This window comes from Tyto alba, unplaced genomic scaffold, assembly GCF_018691265.1.
Source record: "Tyto alba isolate M040663 unplaced genomic scaffold, T.alba_DEE_v4.0 Super-Scaffold_20000042, whole genome shotgun sequence".
NCBI lineage: Eukaryota > Metazoa > Chordata > Aves > Strigiformes > Tytonidae > Tyto > Tyto alba.
This window is the reverse complement of record NW_024881293.1, coordinates 12,449,946-12,469,454: the sequence shown is the minus strand read 5'-3', so window position 1 is coordinate 12,469,454 and position 19,509 is coordinate 12,449,946. Positions and strand designations below refer to the sequence as shown.

At 45.5% G+C, this 19,509-nt stretch overlaps 1 protein-coding gene and 1 long non-coding RNA gene across 5 annotated transcripts; both read right to left on the bottom strand.

Annotated features, from left to right (window-relative positions):
* Window positions 1–3,040: 3,040 nt before the first annotated feature.
* On the bottom strand, window positions 3,041–7,698 carry LOC116962011. Of its 4 annotated transcripts, none has more exons than XR_004407313.2 (4): window positions 7,588–7,698; window positions 6,723–7,468; window positions 5,202–5,347; window positions 3,041–4,522 (listed from the first exon to the last, which is right to left on the bottom strand). It is a non-coding gene; the product is annotated as an uncharacterized LOC116962011 (long non-coding RNA). The 4 variants fall into 4 exon arrangements; XR_004407312.2 differs by having other exon boundaries at window positions 6,723–7,450; XR_004407310.2 differs by having other exon boundaries at window positions 6,723–7,698.
* Window positions 7,699–14,319: 6,621 nt separating this feature from the next.
* On the bottom strand, window positions 14,320–14,744 carry LOC122153632 (ubiquitin domain-containing protein TINCR-like). Its single transcript, XM_042794258.1, has 2 exons — window positions 14,485–14,744; window positions 14,320–14,386 (listed from the first exon to the last, which is right to left on the bottom strand). The coding sequence occupies exons 1-2, from the start codon at window positions 14,742–14,744 to the stop codon at window positions 14,320–14,322; spliced, it is 327 nt and encodes a 108-aa protein (XP_042650192.1).
* Window positions 14,745–19,509: the final 4,765 nt, after the last annotated feature.

Sequence of the window (19,509 nt, the reverse complement as noted above, 5' to 3'; positions counted from 1 at the left end):
GCCCAATTAACTTCCTGAGGATCCCACAGAAAATCCATGGCAGAGAAATAGAACCAAGGGTTGCTGACCACACCACTCCCCTGGCACTTCTCCCCAGGATGCTGATTGCAGGCCACGCTCTGTGGTATCCAGACGACAGGCTCTGGCCAGTCCCCTGAAAGAAGGGTGTACAGGCAAACAGTTATCCAGCTTTCAGAGAACTCTTTACCTTTGAAACACTCTCCATGACTGTCATTACCATGTTTGCCTAGTTACCAACAAAATTTGTATTTGAATAATGGCTTTGCCCCTCCCTGAATCCCATTGACTTTGAGCTTTAGTTTGTTTGCATGTCGTCTTCTCCTCCTCTTGTTTTAATTAAGATACATTTTATTAATTATCCAAAGAGAAACATGAACATAGATTAAAAACTGAATTATGTAAGAAGCTGGGGTAACTGAGATTCAAGGGAAGGGGCTAATGTGGCTGTGCTCTTACTCAGACATGGTGCTTTTCCAGTGACTTTCAACCAGGGAGTCAGATTTGCTGTTCAGACATTAGTTAACCCTCTCATTTTCCCCATGAACAGTGCCTTATGAGAAACGGGCTCCCATGGCCAGCTGCACGGTGGCACAGAGAAGTGTCGTAACTTGCCTGCAGGAACGGAGCATGACACAAGCTCATGCTAGATCCTTTAGGAGGGTTATGGCTCCATTCTGACCATCTGACTGAATACAGCAAGAGTGGAACTATGACATTATTTTTCTTATCTACTGAAAGGTCTCCTGTGCATCCTAGGAAATAGCTGGCCCTGACCACTGCTAGTGTGGAAGGCAATGAATTTGACATACTTTGGGGAAATCAGAATAGTAGTTGCTAAGGTCTGTACTCCCATGAGCAAAATCCTACTGCTCTACATTATGAACACAGAGGAACAGGAGCAAGTTTAAGTGGCTCCAAAACCAAGCTCACTACTTCAGATTCATCATTTAGATTCTGAAAATGCTAGCGAGAGCAGGGCTCATTTGTTGATGTCTGTTTGCAGGAGTTTATTTGTTTGAAAAGGCTAATCAGCTATCAGGATGCAGAGGCAATTGCTTAAATTTAAAGGAAAAGGAAGAAATTGTTCAAAGCTATTCAGATGAGGTAGCATGGTTTGCGTTTTGATGTCGGTGTGCAGCCAACTGACAAATGCTGAGCCACAGTCTGGTGTAAATCCAGATGAATTCCATTAGAATCAACAGAGTTGCTTCCAATTTATTCTGATGTAACAGAAAGCATGATATTTCCATTTCGATTTACATTAGATTTGTTTCCTGTTTTCCATAATTCAGTCGGTTTCCATTGTGTACAAAAACAGCCTGGGCCAGATCTTGATTTCATTTGCATTGGATGAAAACAGTTGTTTCAAATGGAGCTACACTGGATTTATAATTGCATAAATGAGAGGAGAATCTGATCTATTCCAAGTGAGAATTTCCCAGGGTGTTGCCGTGTGAGAGCACCCTTGCCACAGTGAAGGGATCAGGTACTTTGCCATGGATTTCAATGGAGAATTTTCATCTAAATCCTGGACCGGAGCCCTGAGCTTGACAGCTGCTGTTTCACACACCCAAGTTATAGAAGCCCCTCTTTCCTTCAGAAGATGAGCTAACGAGCCAACACCTCCGCCGTCTCATGACCTAACATACAAATTCTATGCATTGGCTTAGAAGAAAGTCAGGAATGGAAGGAGCTCAGCCTTGCCTGGCAGAAGTCTTCCTCAAAAGATATATTGGCCCCGATATATTTCATTTGTCACACACATTGCTTATAACCCAAGTTCTCCATGTTGTCTTTTGCTTCCTATGGAGCTTCCTCCCTTGAGTCCCCTCCAACTCCCCTTGTTCACTTGTAATTGGAAACATTAGGAGCAGCACAATGATTCTCTGGCAGATAAGGCTGGCTGTTTTGATGGCCACGCTGCTAGCCATAGATTGGGTTATTACTAATAACTAATAAGAGGGTTATTCCTGGCAACATGTGCAGTCAAATGGATTTACTCCTCCCCCATTGAAGCTACTTATTTCAATGCTAGTGGGAAAATAAGGCCATTTAGAGTCATTTATGGTAGTTGCAAACACTTTTCTGAATAGATATACAAGCTATGTTGCCATAGCTTCTAGGAGGAGTTTGAACTCAGATCATCCATCTGGCTTCACGACCTCTCACTCTTGTTCCTTGCCGTCATCTAGAAGCCACCATTTCAATGGTTGTGAACGGGTGTCTCTCTCAGGCTGGATCTTACAGGTACTGAACAAGCTCAGCTAACCCTTAAGACACTGACTGCCAGCTATAACACTTTATAAGCATGGATATTCCACCTCAGTTCTCAAAGATGAGTTTTGCTATGAAAACATGCAGCTTGACTCTTTGTTACCTAGGGCCTGGGGGAATGCAAAGCTGATGTGCAGTAAAAGCAGCTATACCAGCAGCATATCGCTTTACATCGCTATGGTTTGCCATTTTAAATGAAGACATACCTCTTCCATTTGCATTTGCAGGACTCCTGTGTGTTTAATTCCACAATAACGGATTTAAATATTTCTCTTAATTTGCAACATTTAGCACCAAACACAGGAAGACAACAATGACAAGAACAACTGCAACAACACCAATGACAACAACACACTTAAAGGCTATCAGTATTAGGAGCACATTATGTGGCAGATTGAAATTTCAGCATCTCTATGCTTCTCTCACCACGTCATCTCAGCCCTGTGCAGAGAGACTGGAAATTACCCCATGGGTTTGGCCTGCAGTATATAAAACAGAGCCTTGAAAAAACAAGGCAATCATCAAATTTCCAGTGTAGGCGGCAATCTGTCTGTTAGGTTTGCACACACACACATTATCAGGGCCCGTGAGTGCCTAAAGGCAGTCTTACACAGAGCAGCTCGGCAGCTTGTGCCTATAAAATACAAAGGCACACCAGGTTCTCTTCTGTCTGATGCTTCACAGCGAGCAGTAACTGAGCGGGACCCATCACGCGGTAACAAAGGCTGACATAAATACTTATTTGTGATTTTGTTCCCCGTGGTTTTTATTCCACCGTGCAATTTGCATTACAACTGGATCCTAATTGTCCATTTTAGCAGGCAAAGAGCAATCTGATACAGATTATAATACATGAGGTAAAGCAGCAGCTTCACAAAATAGGTGCTACCAGGCAAAGACAGCCTTCGTGTCTCCCAGGGTTTGGACACCAGATGATTAAGCAACTGGGCAGCACTGCCTGGAATTAATATGAGCTCAAAAAAGCCAGGACAGCAGGAGTCTGCTTAACCAAAGCAGAAGTGCCAGGAACCCTTTCATCAGGGGCCCTGGTAGCCCTGAGTGTCTGAGGCAACATAGTCCTGAAAGCACCTTTGAGGTGACATGGTGCTACTGTCCTTGCTGAAGGGACACAGGGGAAGTGACACACCCCAGGGCCAGTACAGCACGACAGCCTGGCCTGAAGGCCCTGCGAGGGAGCATCGGCACAGCTGCCTCAAGAAAGGAGCCCCTCTGAAGCCCCCCATGATGTTGCTGGGAGCCTCTGGGAGGTAACAAGGCACATTTCCCCTCAGCAGCCTGTCTGAAATAGCACGACAGAGCCCCAGAAAGCAGCGTGTGGCCCTGAAAAGAAATCCATGTGACTGAAAACCAGGAACACCTGGAAGGAGAGCACTTCCAGCCGGCCTGACGACGAGACGCTAACGTGGTTAACGTGGCACAGCTGCCCTGTGCCAACGGGCCCCTGCAAGGAAATGTGGTGCAGCTGCCACAGATTGGAGAGTGTGTGCAAGTGCTTCTGTGGGAGGGAAATCCATAATGAAGCAGCCTCAAAGGAGATGTGACAGAGACTGCTCAAGACCCTGAGAGCTCAGCCAGCCCAGCCATTGTGTTGAATTCTCCTGTATATGAAAAAACCTCTGTATTCCCAGGGCCGCTAGTGCAGACTCATTGATTAGAAGGCAGGGCAGGAAATTAAATGAGGCAGGTGAATTAAAGCCAGACTTCACAGGCTGCATCTGTTCCTCTGTTCCCTCTGGGTACGACACTGATGTAACTTTAAAAAGTAAATTTAGTGCTGAGGAAAGCTGCCAGGCTGATGGCCCTGTAAACTGAAGCACTTGATGCATCCATGACTTGGGTACAGGAGAAACACACAAGAGCTGCTGAAACATGCCTCAGCCTGAGCTGCCTTGCTGAAGCACAGCGGCCAGCAGAGATGACCTGCCTGGGCTTGTCTTCTGCTCATGAAGCTCAGGAGAAGGAGCTGGCTGGGAAGGCCTGGCTGCGGCTCCAAGGTGGAGGTGAGTACAGCAGTGCTTTTGGTAATCCTGTCTGTGATGCCCCATGAATAGCAGGATCCCAAAGATAAATGCTCCTGACAAGAAGAAATCCGATCCGTGGTGCAGCATGCGAAGTTGCAGATGTCTCCGTCTTGCAATACACCCAGGCTGGCACGCAGATGGGAGCTTGCACACCTTTCAGCTTCGGTCCTTGGTCTTGTCCACACCTGCATTCACAGCGAACAAGGGAACATCCACTTCAGAGCAGCTCTTACTATCGGCATCTTTCCTGATATTTGGACATACAACAAGAACCCTATACTCTGCAGTCTGAAGAGCCTGGCTGTTTTTTGATGGGCCTAGATGAGCGAGGAGACACAGGACATCTCAAACAAGAGACCTATTTTGTGACCTAAGTGTGAGTTCAGAAGAGGATTCAAAGCATGCTTCTGCCTGTTTGGAGACCTGACCTTCTTCTTGGACAAACTCAGGTAAAACCCAAATATCTAAATCACATTTTAAAAAGTGGCTGTCACCTCTTCTGTGAGCAGCTGAATGATGTGATTCCAGCATTTAGCAAGCATTAAGGATGCCTGAAATGTAAGGAGTAAGAGGCAGTGTGGAGAGGACAGGCAGTAGAAGAGGCAATGTAGAATGAATGAGTAAAAGAGGTTGTCCCACTGACTTCCCAGTCCACTCATCACTGGAGGGCTGCACAGTCCTATCTGCAAAGCATTAAAAATCTCTTGAAGGAAAACAACAGCATAGCGAACAGTCAAAGAAAGAAAGAAAACAGCCAGCTCTTGTTCCATGGAGTATAGCCTCTTTTCTCATACATCTGGCATTGGATTAGGGCATAGAGGGGAAAAAAACAGAAATACTTCAAATAAATACAGTTAGTTTTACCTTTTTTCATGCTGTACCTGTGGCTGTTTCCAGGTGGTTTGCCTTTTTTTTTTTTTTTTTTTTTCTTCTTTTTTCCATGTGATAAGATCCATCATTTGAAGGACAGCAACCAAACCAGCTCTTCCTGCTCTGAAGAAAGGCAGCAACTGCACTTAGAATAAAAGATTGTCAGGCAGATTTGAAGTGTCAATCAAAGCCTATCTCTGAAAAAAACATTAGTCCAGGCAGCTCCCCACACCACCACAGTTAATTTATTCTTTCCAGATATTCCCCTGAACTGCAGAAAGCCTTCCAGAGCTGACCAAAGTTGCCAGCTACGGGCATGAGGTGTTAGAGTAGATACTGGACCTAATTCAACTTGGGTCGCTTTGCCTTTTGCAGAGCAAAAGACTGTGATTATCAGGTCCAGAGAAGTAAATACTGGTATCCCAGGCTTTGTGAGGCAAATTGTACCTTTTACTAGAAGAAGGGCATAGATTTAGGGCTCTGTTGCTGAGTGTGTCCCATCTTCAGTGGCACACCTCCACTTTAATATTATTATTATCATTTAAATTATTATTTATGACTACACCTAGGGCTGCACAAGGCACTTTCCAAGCACTTGGAAAAGCACTGGCTCTGCTCCAAGAAACTCATTATTTCAGGACAGACAGACGCGCAGAGGCGCCGCATGGTCAAGTGGCAGAAATGCTGACCCAACAGTGCCAGCACACTCTCCACTGTGCTCCTAGCTTGTTGGTTGACCTTGGAAAAGTCACATTCCTTATTCCTATGCTTAGTCCCATCCCACTCTTTGTCCATCTCAGTTGTTTGGACTGAAAGGTCTTTAGTTGTGCCTATGTACACGTCTTTGTCTGTCTTAGAATCCCCCTCTGTGCAAAGTCCAAGGAAGTACTTGGGGAATTATTTTTGTTTGTAGGGTAAAAAAAAAAATAAAAACAAAATAAAACAAAACAAAACAAACTAGAAAATGAGAAACTCCATTTTCCATAGCATTTCTTCAAATGCTTTTGTTGGAAAAAAAGAATCAAATGTTTTCTTATTGCCAAAGAAGTCCAGAAATACGTTTTTTACTTGAAAAATAGAAAATGCAGGTTTAGGGGATTTGATAATACAGTTCCCAGTCATTGAAATTTTCTGGGGAAAGTACTGTAATGGCTAGAGAAACATCCATTTTGTCCTGAAAATAAGTTTGAACCTAAAAATCAAGCTGTTCTGTGAGCAGGGGAACTGGTGAAACCTGTTCTCTTTCTGATTTGTGTATTACAACTGCTTTTTATTTCTTCCTTTCTGGTGTTCCCATCTCACTGTAATATCCCTAGGGCATCCTTATCCCCTCCAGGCCTCCCCAGCAAAGTCTTCATCTCCTCCAACAGCTTCTTCCTCTGCAGGCAAGGGGCAGCAAGCGCGGGAGCTGGTTTGAAGCTAGGCATGTACTGATTGACCAGCCAGTATCTAAATGCCAGCTGGTCACCTGGCTGCTGCATCACAAAATAGATAGGGAGCAACAGGTGTAATTACCTTTCTTTCAGTAGGATATTAACTTAAATGTCTCTCTTCTATCCAGCTGCTGTTTTTTCATGAAAATTGCAGGAATCTTGGGTCTGGGAGACTCTCTTTCCATCAAACTGGGTTGAATGAGGTCAGCTGGTCCAGAATTTATCGTAGCAGGGGGACTGGCACACAGATGGAAGAACACCACAAGGAGGCTCATTGCCTTATAAACCCTGGCTCAAAAATAAGGCAGTTTTGGTATAACAGCAGGTCCCTAGTGTCAGGTGAGATAGTCGCCATAACAGTGACCGACCAGTCTCTGTCCTTTGGATACATAAAGGCTGTCAAGCTCCAGGACTGCCTATTGTGTGCTTATCACTTACTTGCTGTAAAGAGCCTTCAACATAGAAGTCAGGGCCCCGCTGTATAGGAACTGTTCAGGGGCCCAGACAGTCCCTAACCTGAGTCACAGCTGGAGGGACAAAGAGTAGAATAACTGACAAAGGGAAGAATAAATTATCTCAGACTTAGACATAGGAAAACAAAGGCTAAGATCTGCAACTTACTGAGGAATCGTGAGAGAGTTGGAAGGAGGCTCAGATGTCCAGTGTCCCCATCTGGGGCCCTAAGCAAAGTCCACCTCAGCTCCTTCTCACTTCATCACCCAGGCAGAATTCACCCTTTCATGGGCATTTCACTCTGATTCACTGCCCGCAGGAGCTGAGTCAGTCTTACCCATGCTTCTCCTGTGGCAGCTGAAACCACATGGGGTGCTGATGAGGAAACGTTATTTGTTGTTTTGTTTGGGTTAATTATTCATGGGCACTGTGCTGAAAACACTCAGAGCTGCTTTCTGAACAGTCCTTGAGCTGGCGTGCAGGGAGGGACTTACCAAATGCTACTGGCCAGGCTGCCTTTCCACGGCCAAGCTCTCTTCCATCTGCTTCCCTTCAGCCCTTGTCGCACTCCCCATCTCTCATGGCTTTGGCTGTGCTCTTTGGCATTATCTGAGTAAGAAAGAGGCAAGTACTTGGAGCACTGTAGACATACGATCAAAAATGGTATTTGACCAAGGAGGCACTGACCGTGTTGTGGGGAGAATATAAACCTGATCCTTTGACTGCGTTGTTTTTTCAGTCACACTGTATAGCTGAGAATAAGCCACTTTCAGGGTTTCAAACCTGTTTATCCTTCCACAAAAGATGCCTTCACCCTCCTTCACATAATCTGCAACTGCCTGGAAGCCTTTTTCCCCATAAGCAAGACTCTCCCTTTTTAATGCACGCTCCTGAAAATCCATTTTTCTTGTTAGAACAAGGGCAGCCTGTAGCTTTAGGAGCACTTTGAGGATGTTTACAGTAAGAGCTTGAATTGCTCTAGACATGCCCACCCCCATGCATTAGCACTAAATGGTGGTTTTCTGAGGTTATGGTTCCATAAATACTTTCTGACAGGGGTATAGACCCTGCGTAGAGGACTTAAGCTTAGCAAAAGTAGAATTGCTTTCATAGTTACTCTTATGAAAATCCTTAGAAATCATCTAGGGCTACCCCTTGGGGTCTCCAGAACAGAGACTGAAGCTCTTGCGAGTTCCTAGGGGTACTTCTTCAGGGCTAGCATTTGCTTACAGAGCTCATTATCGTGACTTGGACTGCAACCAAGATACTCATGGCCCATAGGCAGCAGCTCTACCAGGCAGCTACCCTACGCAGCCAGGCTGGTAAGTGCAGGGCTGACTCCTGTGAATTGCTCTTTGTAATTTTGCAGCCAAGAAACTGAGCCTGTCCTGCAAATATTTCATCAGGATTTAGAGAAGTTCAGAGTTCATGGGGCAGGGCTTTTTGCTGGGTCCTAGCGAAAGACACTACAAGTCTACTGATACCCATCACTGGTTGGGTTTTCTGCAAGACCCAGAGCAGGATTCATATTCCAGCACTTGTTTCCTCACTTGAAATTTCAGGGGATTGTGATAGCTGAGGTTTTGCTGTGAGCCCACCCTGTAGCACATCTGCCCCATAAAACACAAGGACACAGGAGAGCATATTTATCCCAACTGGGCAAAATCCTCACATGGTATAAATCTGCACAGCTGCAGAGCAGTCCAGAAGGCTGTGCCATATCATACCAGAAGAGAACCTTGTTTAGAACATACTTAACATTTGTTAATTCTTTGCCTAGAGCCAAGACAGACCCCCCCAAGGGACATATTAGCTCAGTTTCATCTACTGCAATCCCATGCGACTGCACAGGGGAGGAGTTCAGATCCTATGGACCATGTTCTCCACTGATGCAACCTTTTGCTTTTGTTAAATGAGCTTCTTGGGCTGAACAGTAAGTAACTGAGCTAAACACAGGTGTCATTTTCTGGCCTGTATGCTGGAAGAGGTCAGCAGAGGTAACTGCACCAATGCTTTTGGAACTTAAAAATCACTTAACTGATTTCAAGGAGTTTATACCAGCAGAGAGCTTGGCCTGTGAGTAATACACATAAATATTACCTTCAGCCACAGAGATGAAGTCAGTCCCCCACCTGGCTGTTGCCTAAGTAACGCATCTCTAGGAGGATATTTTTTAAGCCAGTGTTATTTATCCAGTAGATGGAAGCAGGCCTGTTAAGGCCATACCAGGTCAACATATGTCTAAGCATGTGCTGAATAACTTAATTAGTTCTCCCTGAGAAGAGAGACTCCCAGTGCTATTTAAAGGATCGTTATCCTACTGTGAGATGCCTTGGAGCCTGCTGCTAGGCCTAAGCTTAACAGGGCAAGTCTGTAGTAGTTGGATGGGAGTGAAAAGTCTCCCTTCCATGCTGAGAAGTAATTGTTGAGCAACTCCAGGAGCTGGAAGGTCAATGCAAGGAGCAGGCATCACCAAATCACACTAAAACCCAGCGTAAGGGACTTAATTCATGTCTGGGCTGTAGTGTAGTATTGGCTTTCTATGCAGGGTCAAACTGTGTAGATCCCATTCTTTTTCCGGTTCCCCTTTCTAGAGATCCAACATCGTCTGCTGTGCTTGGTGCCTGCTGCTCAGGCAATTCCAGTGAGTGAGAAGGTGTGACAGGATAGTGGAGTAATATAAACCTGGAGTGAGCCACTGCCGAGTGTTTATGTCAAACATCGATCCTTATGTCATCACAGGAGTCAAATGTAGGCTGTAGTTTCTCAGCATCAGCTAAACTGGACCTTATGCAAGTGGCTCAGTCATAGTTTTCATTTATGAGGCCAAAAATCAGAGACTGTAAGCTGAATGCCAATAAGGGAATTAGCAGGGTTCCCCAAAGGTGGATGGTTTTGTTATTCTGCCAGGAGGTAGTTCCTTAAGTGGATGGACCTTTGGAAAACTAGGCTGCATATCCTCTGAAGGATAAAACAGGGTCCTGGGTATATTAAAGCTTGTATAAGCACTGGCACTCACCATGGACACTGAAGCTGGATTGTGGAAGAGGGAGAGTCCTGGACGTGCTTATCTTGACCTAAGAGTGGCTTATATACCACGTGGGACCTTGGTCTGCTCTTAGAGCTGTCAGTTGTTCCTAGATGAGTTGTTATGGTAACTGAGCTAACGCCTGGAGATAGATGTTTTCAGGTGGCTCCAGGCCAGAAAATCAACACCAATAGATTCCAGATAATAGACTTCTGCTAAATTCAAGGCCAGCATCTACTTTATTTAACCTATTCACCAATGACTTACTGAACTCCGTTCTCTGGGCAAGCCATGTATGATGACAATAGCCTCAATGAGCCTCAGCTTCCAAAAGACTGAGGGGATCCTATGTGCTGTGGCTGAATCTATGCCAGTAAATTAAATGTGCCTGGGACTTCCTTCTGCGTTGAGAGGACAGCTGGCACAGAATGGCCAGTGTTTTCACATTAAATTCTTACCCTCCAAACCTGCATGGTCGCATCCAGACAGCCCATAAGGAACAGTCCCTGGCCCATGCCAGCTCCTGAAATGCATCTGGACTGGGCCAAAACTGTGGTGCCATATTCCAGCATTGTAACAGAGAACAGTCCAGGCACTGGTTAATTTTTTAGTACAGACCTTGTCTGACATACTGCTAGAGGTGACCACACAAGAAAGCAGCCTGAAAACCAAGTGCAAAGGCTCAGTCAACGTGCTTGTGCTTATACCACATCCAGATCCAGCTGGAGCTGTACATCCTCAGCAACAGCCAGTGATAGGCACATGGCATGTCTAGAAATCAGTCTGGATCACCCATTTACATCCTCTATTTGAAATAGCTCATGGGGTAAGTGGTGGATTCACCAGTTCAAAACAATATCCCTCCACCTAGCATCAAGCATCAAAATGCAGCCAATAAATTATCAGGAAGGAGCAGCTAATGCCATATGCCCACGATCCAGCACTGCTGCTGACTGTACCGTGGGAGGCCTCTTTGGTTTGTGCTCCTCAGCACGCAGCCGGCAAAGAGCATCCGGGCGGCTCGCTGTGGCAGACAAAATTTGGGAAGAGTCGTGCCAGTTTCAGGAACTCCCACATCCCCACCAGACCAGCTGAGCAGCTCCCTGGCTCTGGGGCCCTGCACCACCTCCAGAGCGAGCCAAACAGGTTCTGCAGTGGCGTGGTCCGCAGTGCCAGGCCTGATAACACCTCGGGCATTTGCGACAGCCTCCTGCGTGCCCCTGTGGCTGCACTTGCATCTGTGCTGGATGGCTGCTCTTTTCATGTCGAGACTTGCTGGTGGTCTCCTTGCGTTGGGCACCGATGGCTTGAACACCACAGGCTGGCCTAAGGCCACTGAGCTGGGGAGTTTCTCTCTCTGTTCATTCACATTTCAAGTCTTGCTTTGCTTGTTTTACCCACTTGCAAACCGTGTTACTGTAATATGTAGCTCTCTAGGGCAGAAACTGCTTTTCAGCATGTTCTTTGCTCAGCTTCTACTGCAACAGGATTGCAATCTCAATCAGTGCAGCAGTAATATAATTAACAAGCTCTGCACAAGGGGGAATTGCATCCTCAGTGGATGTGATATTCCCAGTTCTGGCCTACCCATGTGTTTTCCCAGGGCGAGAGGTCGTGTTGACTGAACTCCAAAATGGCTTGCTCAAACTTTTAAACACCAAGATCCAAATAAATTTTCAGCATTAGCTGGTATGCTGATCCCCTTCCTGCCAAGCTGCAGCCTTAAGTGAATTTTTATGACTAAGTTATAAACCCCAGAAAACACGAGCAAGAAGTAGAAATGCTGACTTGGTCTTTGCTAAATGCCAATTATCTACAAAGGCATTAGGGGGGGTGGGGGGGAGAGTGAAAAATAGGGTCATTTTCATGTTTTCTCTGATTCAAAGTAAACTGTCCTGTGAGCCCCTTGTAGGAACACACAGCATGCAGAGTGACCATTAATATTTATAGGCACGACACTGAGCTACAGACCTTGGCAATCAGAGCAACTTCACTTTTGGAATTAATATAACTCTGCTTGGCTGGCATCTCAGTGCAAAAGAGTAAGTAGGACACACCAAGATTTTCAGGGAGAACTCTTAAGAAGCAGATGCTGACCTTTGATGGAGAGGGTCCATACTTCACTGAGTGGATGAAGTACTAAAACCAGCTCTTAAATCCTCGGGGCTGCTAGCCAAACCCAGCACCATGTTCTCTATTCCTCTCTGCTCCTAGGCAGTCCCATACTGCACAGGCTGCTCTCCTCATATTCCCCAAGGTTGCACGCTGTTGCCCAGCTGATAGAGACCAGCACATCTCTGCAGTCACTGTCAGAGCAACGTGGATTTATAATACCTAAAGATCTGGCTGAAATAATCTTATGGCTCAAAATGGTGCTGTAATCTCAGTTGCAATGCAGCACCTGCTTTCTCCCACTCTGTATTTCCTAACTCCCAGTTGAAATGATAGAGCCCTCTACAAACCAGCCCTCTGTATGCTGAGGATCTGGCAAGGTGCTGAGTCACAGAGGCTGCACTCAGCCCAGGACTGTGTACCAAGCAGGGTGGTGACTGCCAAGCCACACACAAACATGTCTCAGAAATATCTAGGGGGACCCTGCTACAACGATAGCTCAGTCACCCCCGTGAGCCTTTAGAGAAATATATCCCCAGTACCTGGGCATTTACCACTCATGCCATACAAAATACTTTTGGGAGTGGCTGAGGTTGTCACAACCTAATAATCCTTTGTGTCCAAGAACTCAAGGAGAGATACGACTTCAGGGAGAGACTGTCCATCCCCCACAATGCACCCAGCCCTGGGAGAAAGAATAAGAGATTGGCCAAAGGTTCTTGTTTAGGAGCTAGGAAGGTTTGGATGAAATTCAAGAAGAAAAATATTAGAAATCCAAACCCCTTTTTCATGTAGTCACAGAAATTGATCTGGGACTTTGAGCAACAGACTAAATTTCCCAAAATGGCCACTGACTTCAGGTGGGCACCCTGAACTCAGCACACCAGGGACAGGATCTCCTGGTCATTTTTGCATTGCTGCAGTTACACCCTGCTTTTGCAGCATGTGGGAAGGTGCACAGCACGTTATGGAAATAAGGCATCTGACAAAAAAGCATCAATATGTGTACTCTGTCAGCTGAGTCCCTCCAAATCCTTTTTCACTCTCAGATATTCAGGCTGTACAATTTAAGAAAATAAACACTGGAAACAACAACAAATAGAAATGCTCTTGCCATTAAAAACAAGGTGAAAAGGAGGAGCTGAGCCAAGTTAATCAGAGAGCTGAAATGAGATGTTGGAGAAGGGGCCTGTGAGTGACTTGGGGTTTGCAGTTAGCTGAGCAATGTGAAATCTCGTGTGTCTGGCTGTGCTCTGAAAGGAAATGCTTTATTAAATCTTCTTTGTGTGCGATTTCAAGCTGCCTCTGGACTGGAAAATAGGACCATTCCAGTATGTGGCATATAATCAGGAACTGAAGTCTTTAGTGCGGGTTTTTCTGCAGAGGAATCTCTGATCAGCATAGACACATAACTCAGGGCTCAGGATTTAGAAAGCTGAATTAGACACGATGCACCCGTGCTCTGCTGTGCACCTCTTCTACTCAGTATCCTCAAAATGCTTCACAGAATTAATCACGCTGGCAGCAACAGCCAGGCATTAGGAACGGCAGCACAGGTAGGCATAAATTCACACCACTGAATATAAACTCCTGTGGGCCAGTGGGTCTCAGGTCCATTATCTCAGCTTTCATTCCCACTGGAACATAATACTTTCCCTGACTGATCTCCTTTGCACTGGCTATCCTGGAAGTCTCTAGTCTCACTGTACTTTTCTTCTATGATCTGGCCACATTTTGGGAAGCTGCAAACTCTTGCTGTCTCTGTCCAGCACTCATTCTGCTTTGCTGTAAGCTGGCGGCTCACAGCTCTGCCCTGTCAAAGCAGGACTGTGCCACCCCCAAATACTTGCAGAAAGTATCTACCAAAAAGAAATGGAGAGAACCAGGCACAACAAGAAAGAATGAGGGCAAGTGAGAGGCTCCCAGAGCACTCCCCCGTGTCACACAATCTCCTATGCCCTTTTTCTCTCCCTCTGTGCTTGGCCACATAGTCAGGAAAGTGAGACCTGATCAAAGACAGGACAGGCAGTATCAACCAGATTTCCTCCTTCTCTTACCCCCTCATTTCACACCACGGCATGTCTGGCTATGAAGAGCCTTGAATCTCAATCCGCCTGCTGGAAATTGCAGGGTTTGAATTCCTGATCTGCTTTCTGCAGACCCCAATAGGAAAGTGTCCGTAGGGGCTGAGATACACAGAGCAATCCCCTTCCTTTGCACCACCCCCGCTGCAGACGAGCTCCTTACCTACCTTTTATTGCTGACAAGAAGCAGGACAGAGCCATTTTGAATATTGGCTTCTTTGAGAGTCTCGTGCTCTTCAAGCTGCCTGGAGTTGTAATAAAATGTCTTCTTCCAAGAAGTGACGCCCTCCCGTACTAAGTGAGCCCGTAGGTCCATCACTGTGTCTCTGGGCTTGACTGTCAGGGGCATCATCAGGTCCTCATCAGCCAGGTGCACCTTAATGTGGTACCTCTTCCAGCGAGAAAGGCTCCTTCGCAGCGTGTCCATCCTTTCCAGATCACCAAGGCCAGTGTGGCAGAGCAGAGCATCCAGCTGGGAGGTCGGTAAAGCAGGGATGTGGCTCTGAAGAGTCTGTCTGCCGTGAACAACTTAAAATGTCCTGCCAAACCTGTTCCTCCCAGTTGCCATGCTGCATGCTTTACATTCCAGGGAAGAGCTCACCTGGTTCCAAGAGCCTGCTGGCTGGGAAACCTCTCCATGAGTCATTTCCACACACCCCTAAATCCCATGATAATTACAACGTCTTCAAACAGTGCTCTTCATTCCGATGGCTCTAGGATGACTTTCAAACTGGATCTCCAGAGCCACTAGAAATGTGGGTACATGTGAGAAATGAATGGGTTTAATAACCTCATGTCTCCTGCTCCAACAAGCTGCCAGCAGTGGGGTAGATCAATTCAACAAAGTAGGCATTGAGGAACCTCACTGATATTTAACATGGCCATTTTAATGAAGAAGAGAAAAGTACTCTGTATAGTGAAAAATTCCTCATGGGGGAGAGCCAGAGCACCCTGAAGGAGTCACAGAGCCAGGCTGTGTGAACACCCCTCATTAGTGCAGTGCAGTTTCCCCCTAGTTTTTTTGTATAGTTATTGTAGGCAAACAAGCTAGGACCCTCCAAAAGCAGTAGGACTCATTCATTGCGCATCACACCATCAGATATCTAATATTGATTTACATGTGCTCCTCACTGGTTCATCATCTTCATTTCCTCTTCCTTTCAGATCCCTGCCTAATTGAAGGGCTGGTCGTATCCTGCTTTAGCACGTGAACGAGGACAGCATCACGGGGCTGCAGGCACACCATGCAAACAGGCGACAACAGAGGCCTCAGAATACCAAGAGGAATAAGCAATACTTTGGTAAATACAACGATACCTCCGAAAGGAAGGAAGCAATGCCAGCTGGGGGAGCCGGCTGTAATTGAATGATCCTGCCAGGCAGACTCTGGCAGTCACAAGATGATACTTCAGAGCAAACATCATCAAGATAAGGAATTCTTTTTTTTTTTTTATTTTTTCTCAAAAAGATCAAGTCACCCTCTTATCTTGTAGGTAATTTCCTGCAGCCCATATTACAGGAATTAATTCCCTTGTCCATTCTTCTCAACACAGACCAGTATTTTCAGACCAAAGTACTGCAAGATAGTTGACTTCATAGTCTGCTCTTCACTAAAAAGGGGCTGCTCTTGCCCATTAGATAACAAAACAAGCTGTCAGATTTTCAGATATGGTAGCAGTCAGCTCCCATTGAGAACAAGAGCGGTGTCCACTCTCCCATTGAGAAACAAGGAGTTTTCCACCCTGTCTTCACACCTCCCTTCTTTTTCCTGCCCCAGCACATTATGTCTCTGCCAAGAACAGCAGCAAATATCTTCAGTTACACCACAGGCAACGAAGATTTCCCTGTGCACTTGAGAATAAGTGAAGCTTCTGCTAGCAAGATTTTCTTTCCAGATTCAGTCACTGTAAAGGTATGATTGTTTTGGTGGGGACTGGGATTCCTGGGTCCTCAATCTGCCACTGAGTTGCTGCAAAGGCTTGAGATGAGTCATGTCATGCCTTTGTGTTTCTGTTTGCTCGTCATGACTGCTGCATGGTGTAACACATGTTCATTAAGCACCTTGTGGGAAATAGGAACAGCTTTTAGCACAGTCATGGTCTGGAAGCATTTTAAAATGCCTGGATCTACAGCTATGTTAATAATCTTGAAGACAGGACAACATCACCCCTATTAGAGAAGAAGAAACTGAGGCACAGAGTGGTGCAAAGCTGTTATAACAAAAAATGTCAAAGGTTAGGCTCTGGTCCTCATATCTAGGCATCTCAGTGAGACGTCTCATTTTCCGAGACCTACAGAAACTTTCAAGCCTGGGGTCTGGTGTATCTTTCTCCATTGGGGTAACATTTTCCTGGGGAGCCAAAATTCATCCCTGGTATAAAGCCAGAGTCTCAGGAGTAAAGCAAGAGTCTGAGCCAATTCCCACTGCCATCCAAGGGCAGACTCTCTTTGACAGCAGCTAGAACTGGATCAGGCCCCAGACACACCGAGGTCTGATGGCTCTGGCCAACAGAATTTGCCCAGTGAGTGCCAAGGGAAGCATAAGGCATTCTCATTTCAGCAGAGCCTGTCTGGTGTCAGTGAGTCCATCAGCTCCATCCTTCTAGAATACGTGACAGCCTGACAGTTGCCAGCTACCTCCTTCAGACACCTTTCAGACGGTTCCTGTTTATTTTTAGGACAGCTCTTCCCAGTCAAGGCTCAGATGCGTATCATTACATAGAAAGGGGGGATGGTGGCAGAAAGAAAACACAGAGCTATTATTTTTATTTCTTTGCCTATGGTGTGGTTGCAAACTTTTCTCATGTACCCCCATCCACCCATATTGGGATCCTCCATTTTATGAAAGGAGATGCTATTCTAGCCTATGAAAGCCAAGATAAGGAGAAGCATAGCAGTGAAGTCAGCTTATAAAATATTGAAGCAGTGAAACCCTCACTGGAACATGTGACTGTCTAATGCCAGTTCCAATTAATTTTGAATTTTTCATTAAACCATTATTAAAAGCAAGAGGACAGCAGAAATAAGGGAAATCGACTTGGGCAGTATATTAAGTACCTTAGTTTTGCTGGAGGATGTTTTATTATCTGTCCAAAGCAATTATTTCACCAGCTCCTGACAGATTGTGGGCTAAACAGAGGTACAGGATAAAGTTCTAGATGGTCTTTCCTAAGTTATTTTAATCTTCATTCCCTACCCTGTACCTTGCAGCCTACTTGGGTGATGTCTCTGGCATGTCGTATCTGGAGGACAAGACATGGAGTCAGAGTTCTGAGAATCTGCGATAATGTGTCACTCTGGCATTATTTACAAATCAAATAAAAACTTATTAACTTAAGCTTTTCCCCATTTTGAGGCCAAATAGAAGACATGCAAACATTCAGAGAAACATTCATTAGGAAAGCCTGAAAAGGAATTTAAACCCCAGGTGGGCTATGATTTTTTTAGGGGAGGTGGAGGGCGGGGCGCAGGTAGAAATAAAGCAACAGCATTTAGAAAATGTTGTCTCCTCTTCTGTTCTCAAAGCTTCCTTACTCTATTGACTAGAGCAAAAGAGAAACACCTGCCTAAATTAGGTGTTTCATTAAGATGTCTCAAGCTGGTTGAGATGATCCTGGGCCTTATAATGTTTTTCTTATAATGCCAGAATAGAGACACTCATTTCTTAGGTGGTTTGTTGTTTGTTTGTTTGGCAGTCGCTGTGTTTTGCTGCTTGCTGTGCTGCTCTCCTTGCAGAGGACAACAGAGGAGAAGTGGGATGCTGCTCTATAAGGAAATAAAGGTTTCTTTATTTTCTGGTAGCAATCATGGGGAAGTTTCAACATCTGGGGAAAATTTGACCCTGATTCCCCTGGCAGAGCCTATAAGTTTTTGAGGAAACTACTCTGACAGTGTTGGTCTTTCTGGCAAGGAAGATACTTTGCTGTTTCCTGAAGCTCTCTGATCCCAGGACTTGCAGTCAGTAATGCTGAACACTAAGGATTTTCCACTGATGTTTATTTGGGAGCAGACAGACAGCAAGGGATGAAGCATGACAGATGACTGTCCTTGTCGGGTTGACTATGCTTATACCTGCAACTCTACAACACTGGGTACCAAAGAGAGGTTTTTTGTTGCACTCTCCTAAGTACACAATTCTGCTGGCGGGCATGTTCCCTACGCCATGATTGTCCTCCTGTTCTGTTAACTGATGGTGCAGAGGGAAGGCTGCAGCGTTGTGAGCTCTGAGACCCACACTGGGTGCTGGGGAGTCCAGGGCTGGGAAAGGTTCACTCACAGGAAGTGAATGGCTATGCAGGATAAATTGCAAGGCTTGGCAGTGATAACTTAAGGTTAGAAATCTCCAGTCCAATATGCAGCCTTCCACCTAATTCATTCAGTGCCCCAGATATCTCAGGTGATGGGGCAACTTAAGGCACTAGTATTTATGTTCCCAAAGTACCCAGGGGCCGCAGCTAGAGCTGTACCACCAAGTACCAAGATGAGTAAGGCCTTTCTTATCACCCAGTGCTTTCCTCCTCCTGAGATGTGCTTGGTTATAAAATGACTGGGCTCACTTTATATGTCAAGTTACATCTACAGCAAACGAACAAAGAGCTAATAAATGATTAGTAAATGCTTTGTGAAATGGGTAATTAAATGCAACAGCTTTTTAGAGTCCAATGGATAAGCTCAAAATATGTAAGCCCAAGTGATAACACTTTCTCCTGATATAACTTATCTACAGCGTACTGCTCACATCTGCAAGAGTGCTTAGGAATGCTATTAACTTCTTGCACATCAGGAATAAAGAGAGCCTTTCTATGATGGAGGAGCACTTCTCCTGGGGATTAGGGCAAAATCCTCATTGTTTAGACCATTTAAAATCCAGAAAAGCTAGAAGGTGCTTATGTTAACATATGTGGAAAGTGTGAGTGATGAGGGAAGGCAACAGTCTCCACACTGACCCTGTCCTGTCAACTGCCTGTCAAGCTACAGGGCCCTTTGCTCCCAGGCCAGGCGGCCTCTCTGTTTCACTGAACACCCAGCCGCAAGCTCCCATCCTTGCCTGGCACAGGGGAAAATGTCCCTGTCATCCTGCCCTGTTCTAGACCACAGTCAGGAGCTCTGCTCTGGCAGTAAAACAGATTTTTTAAAAAAATATGTCACAAAAAGGAGGGATCGATCCTACTTTCATTGGTTTTGGCACAAAT

What these genes read in the sequence shown, in the direction of transcription:
- LOC122153632 (XM_042794258.1), bottom strand. Translation starts at nt 14,744, where the DNA reads ATGGACACGCTGCGAAGGAGCCTTTCTCGCTGGAAGAGGTACCACATT. An exon ending in CTTCTTGTCAGCAATAAAAG is followed by an intron (nt 14,387 to 14,484) that starts GTAGGTAAGGAG and finishes TGGGGTCTGCAG; the next exon opens with AAAGCAGATCAGGAATTCAA.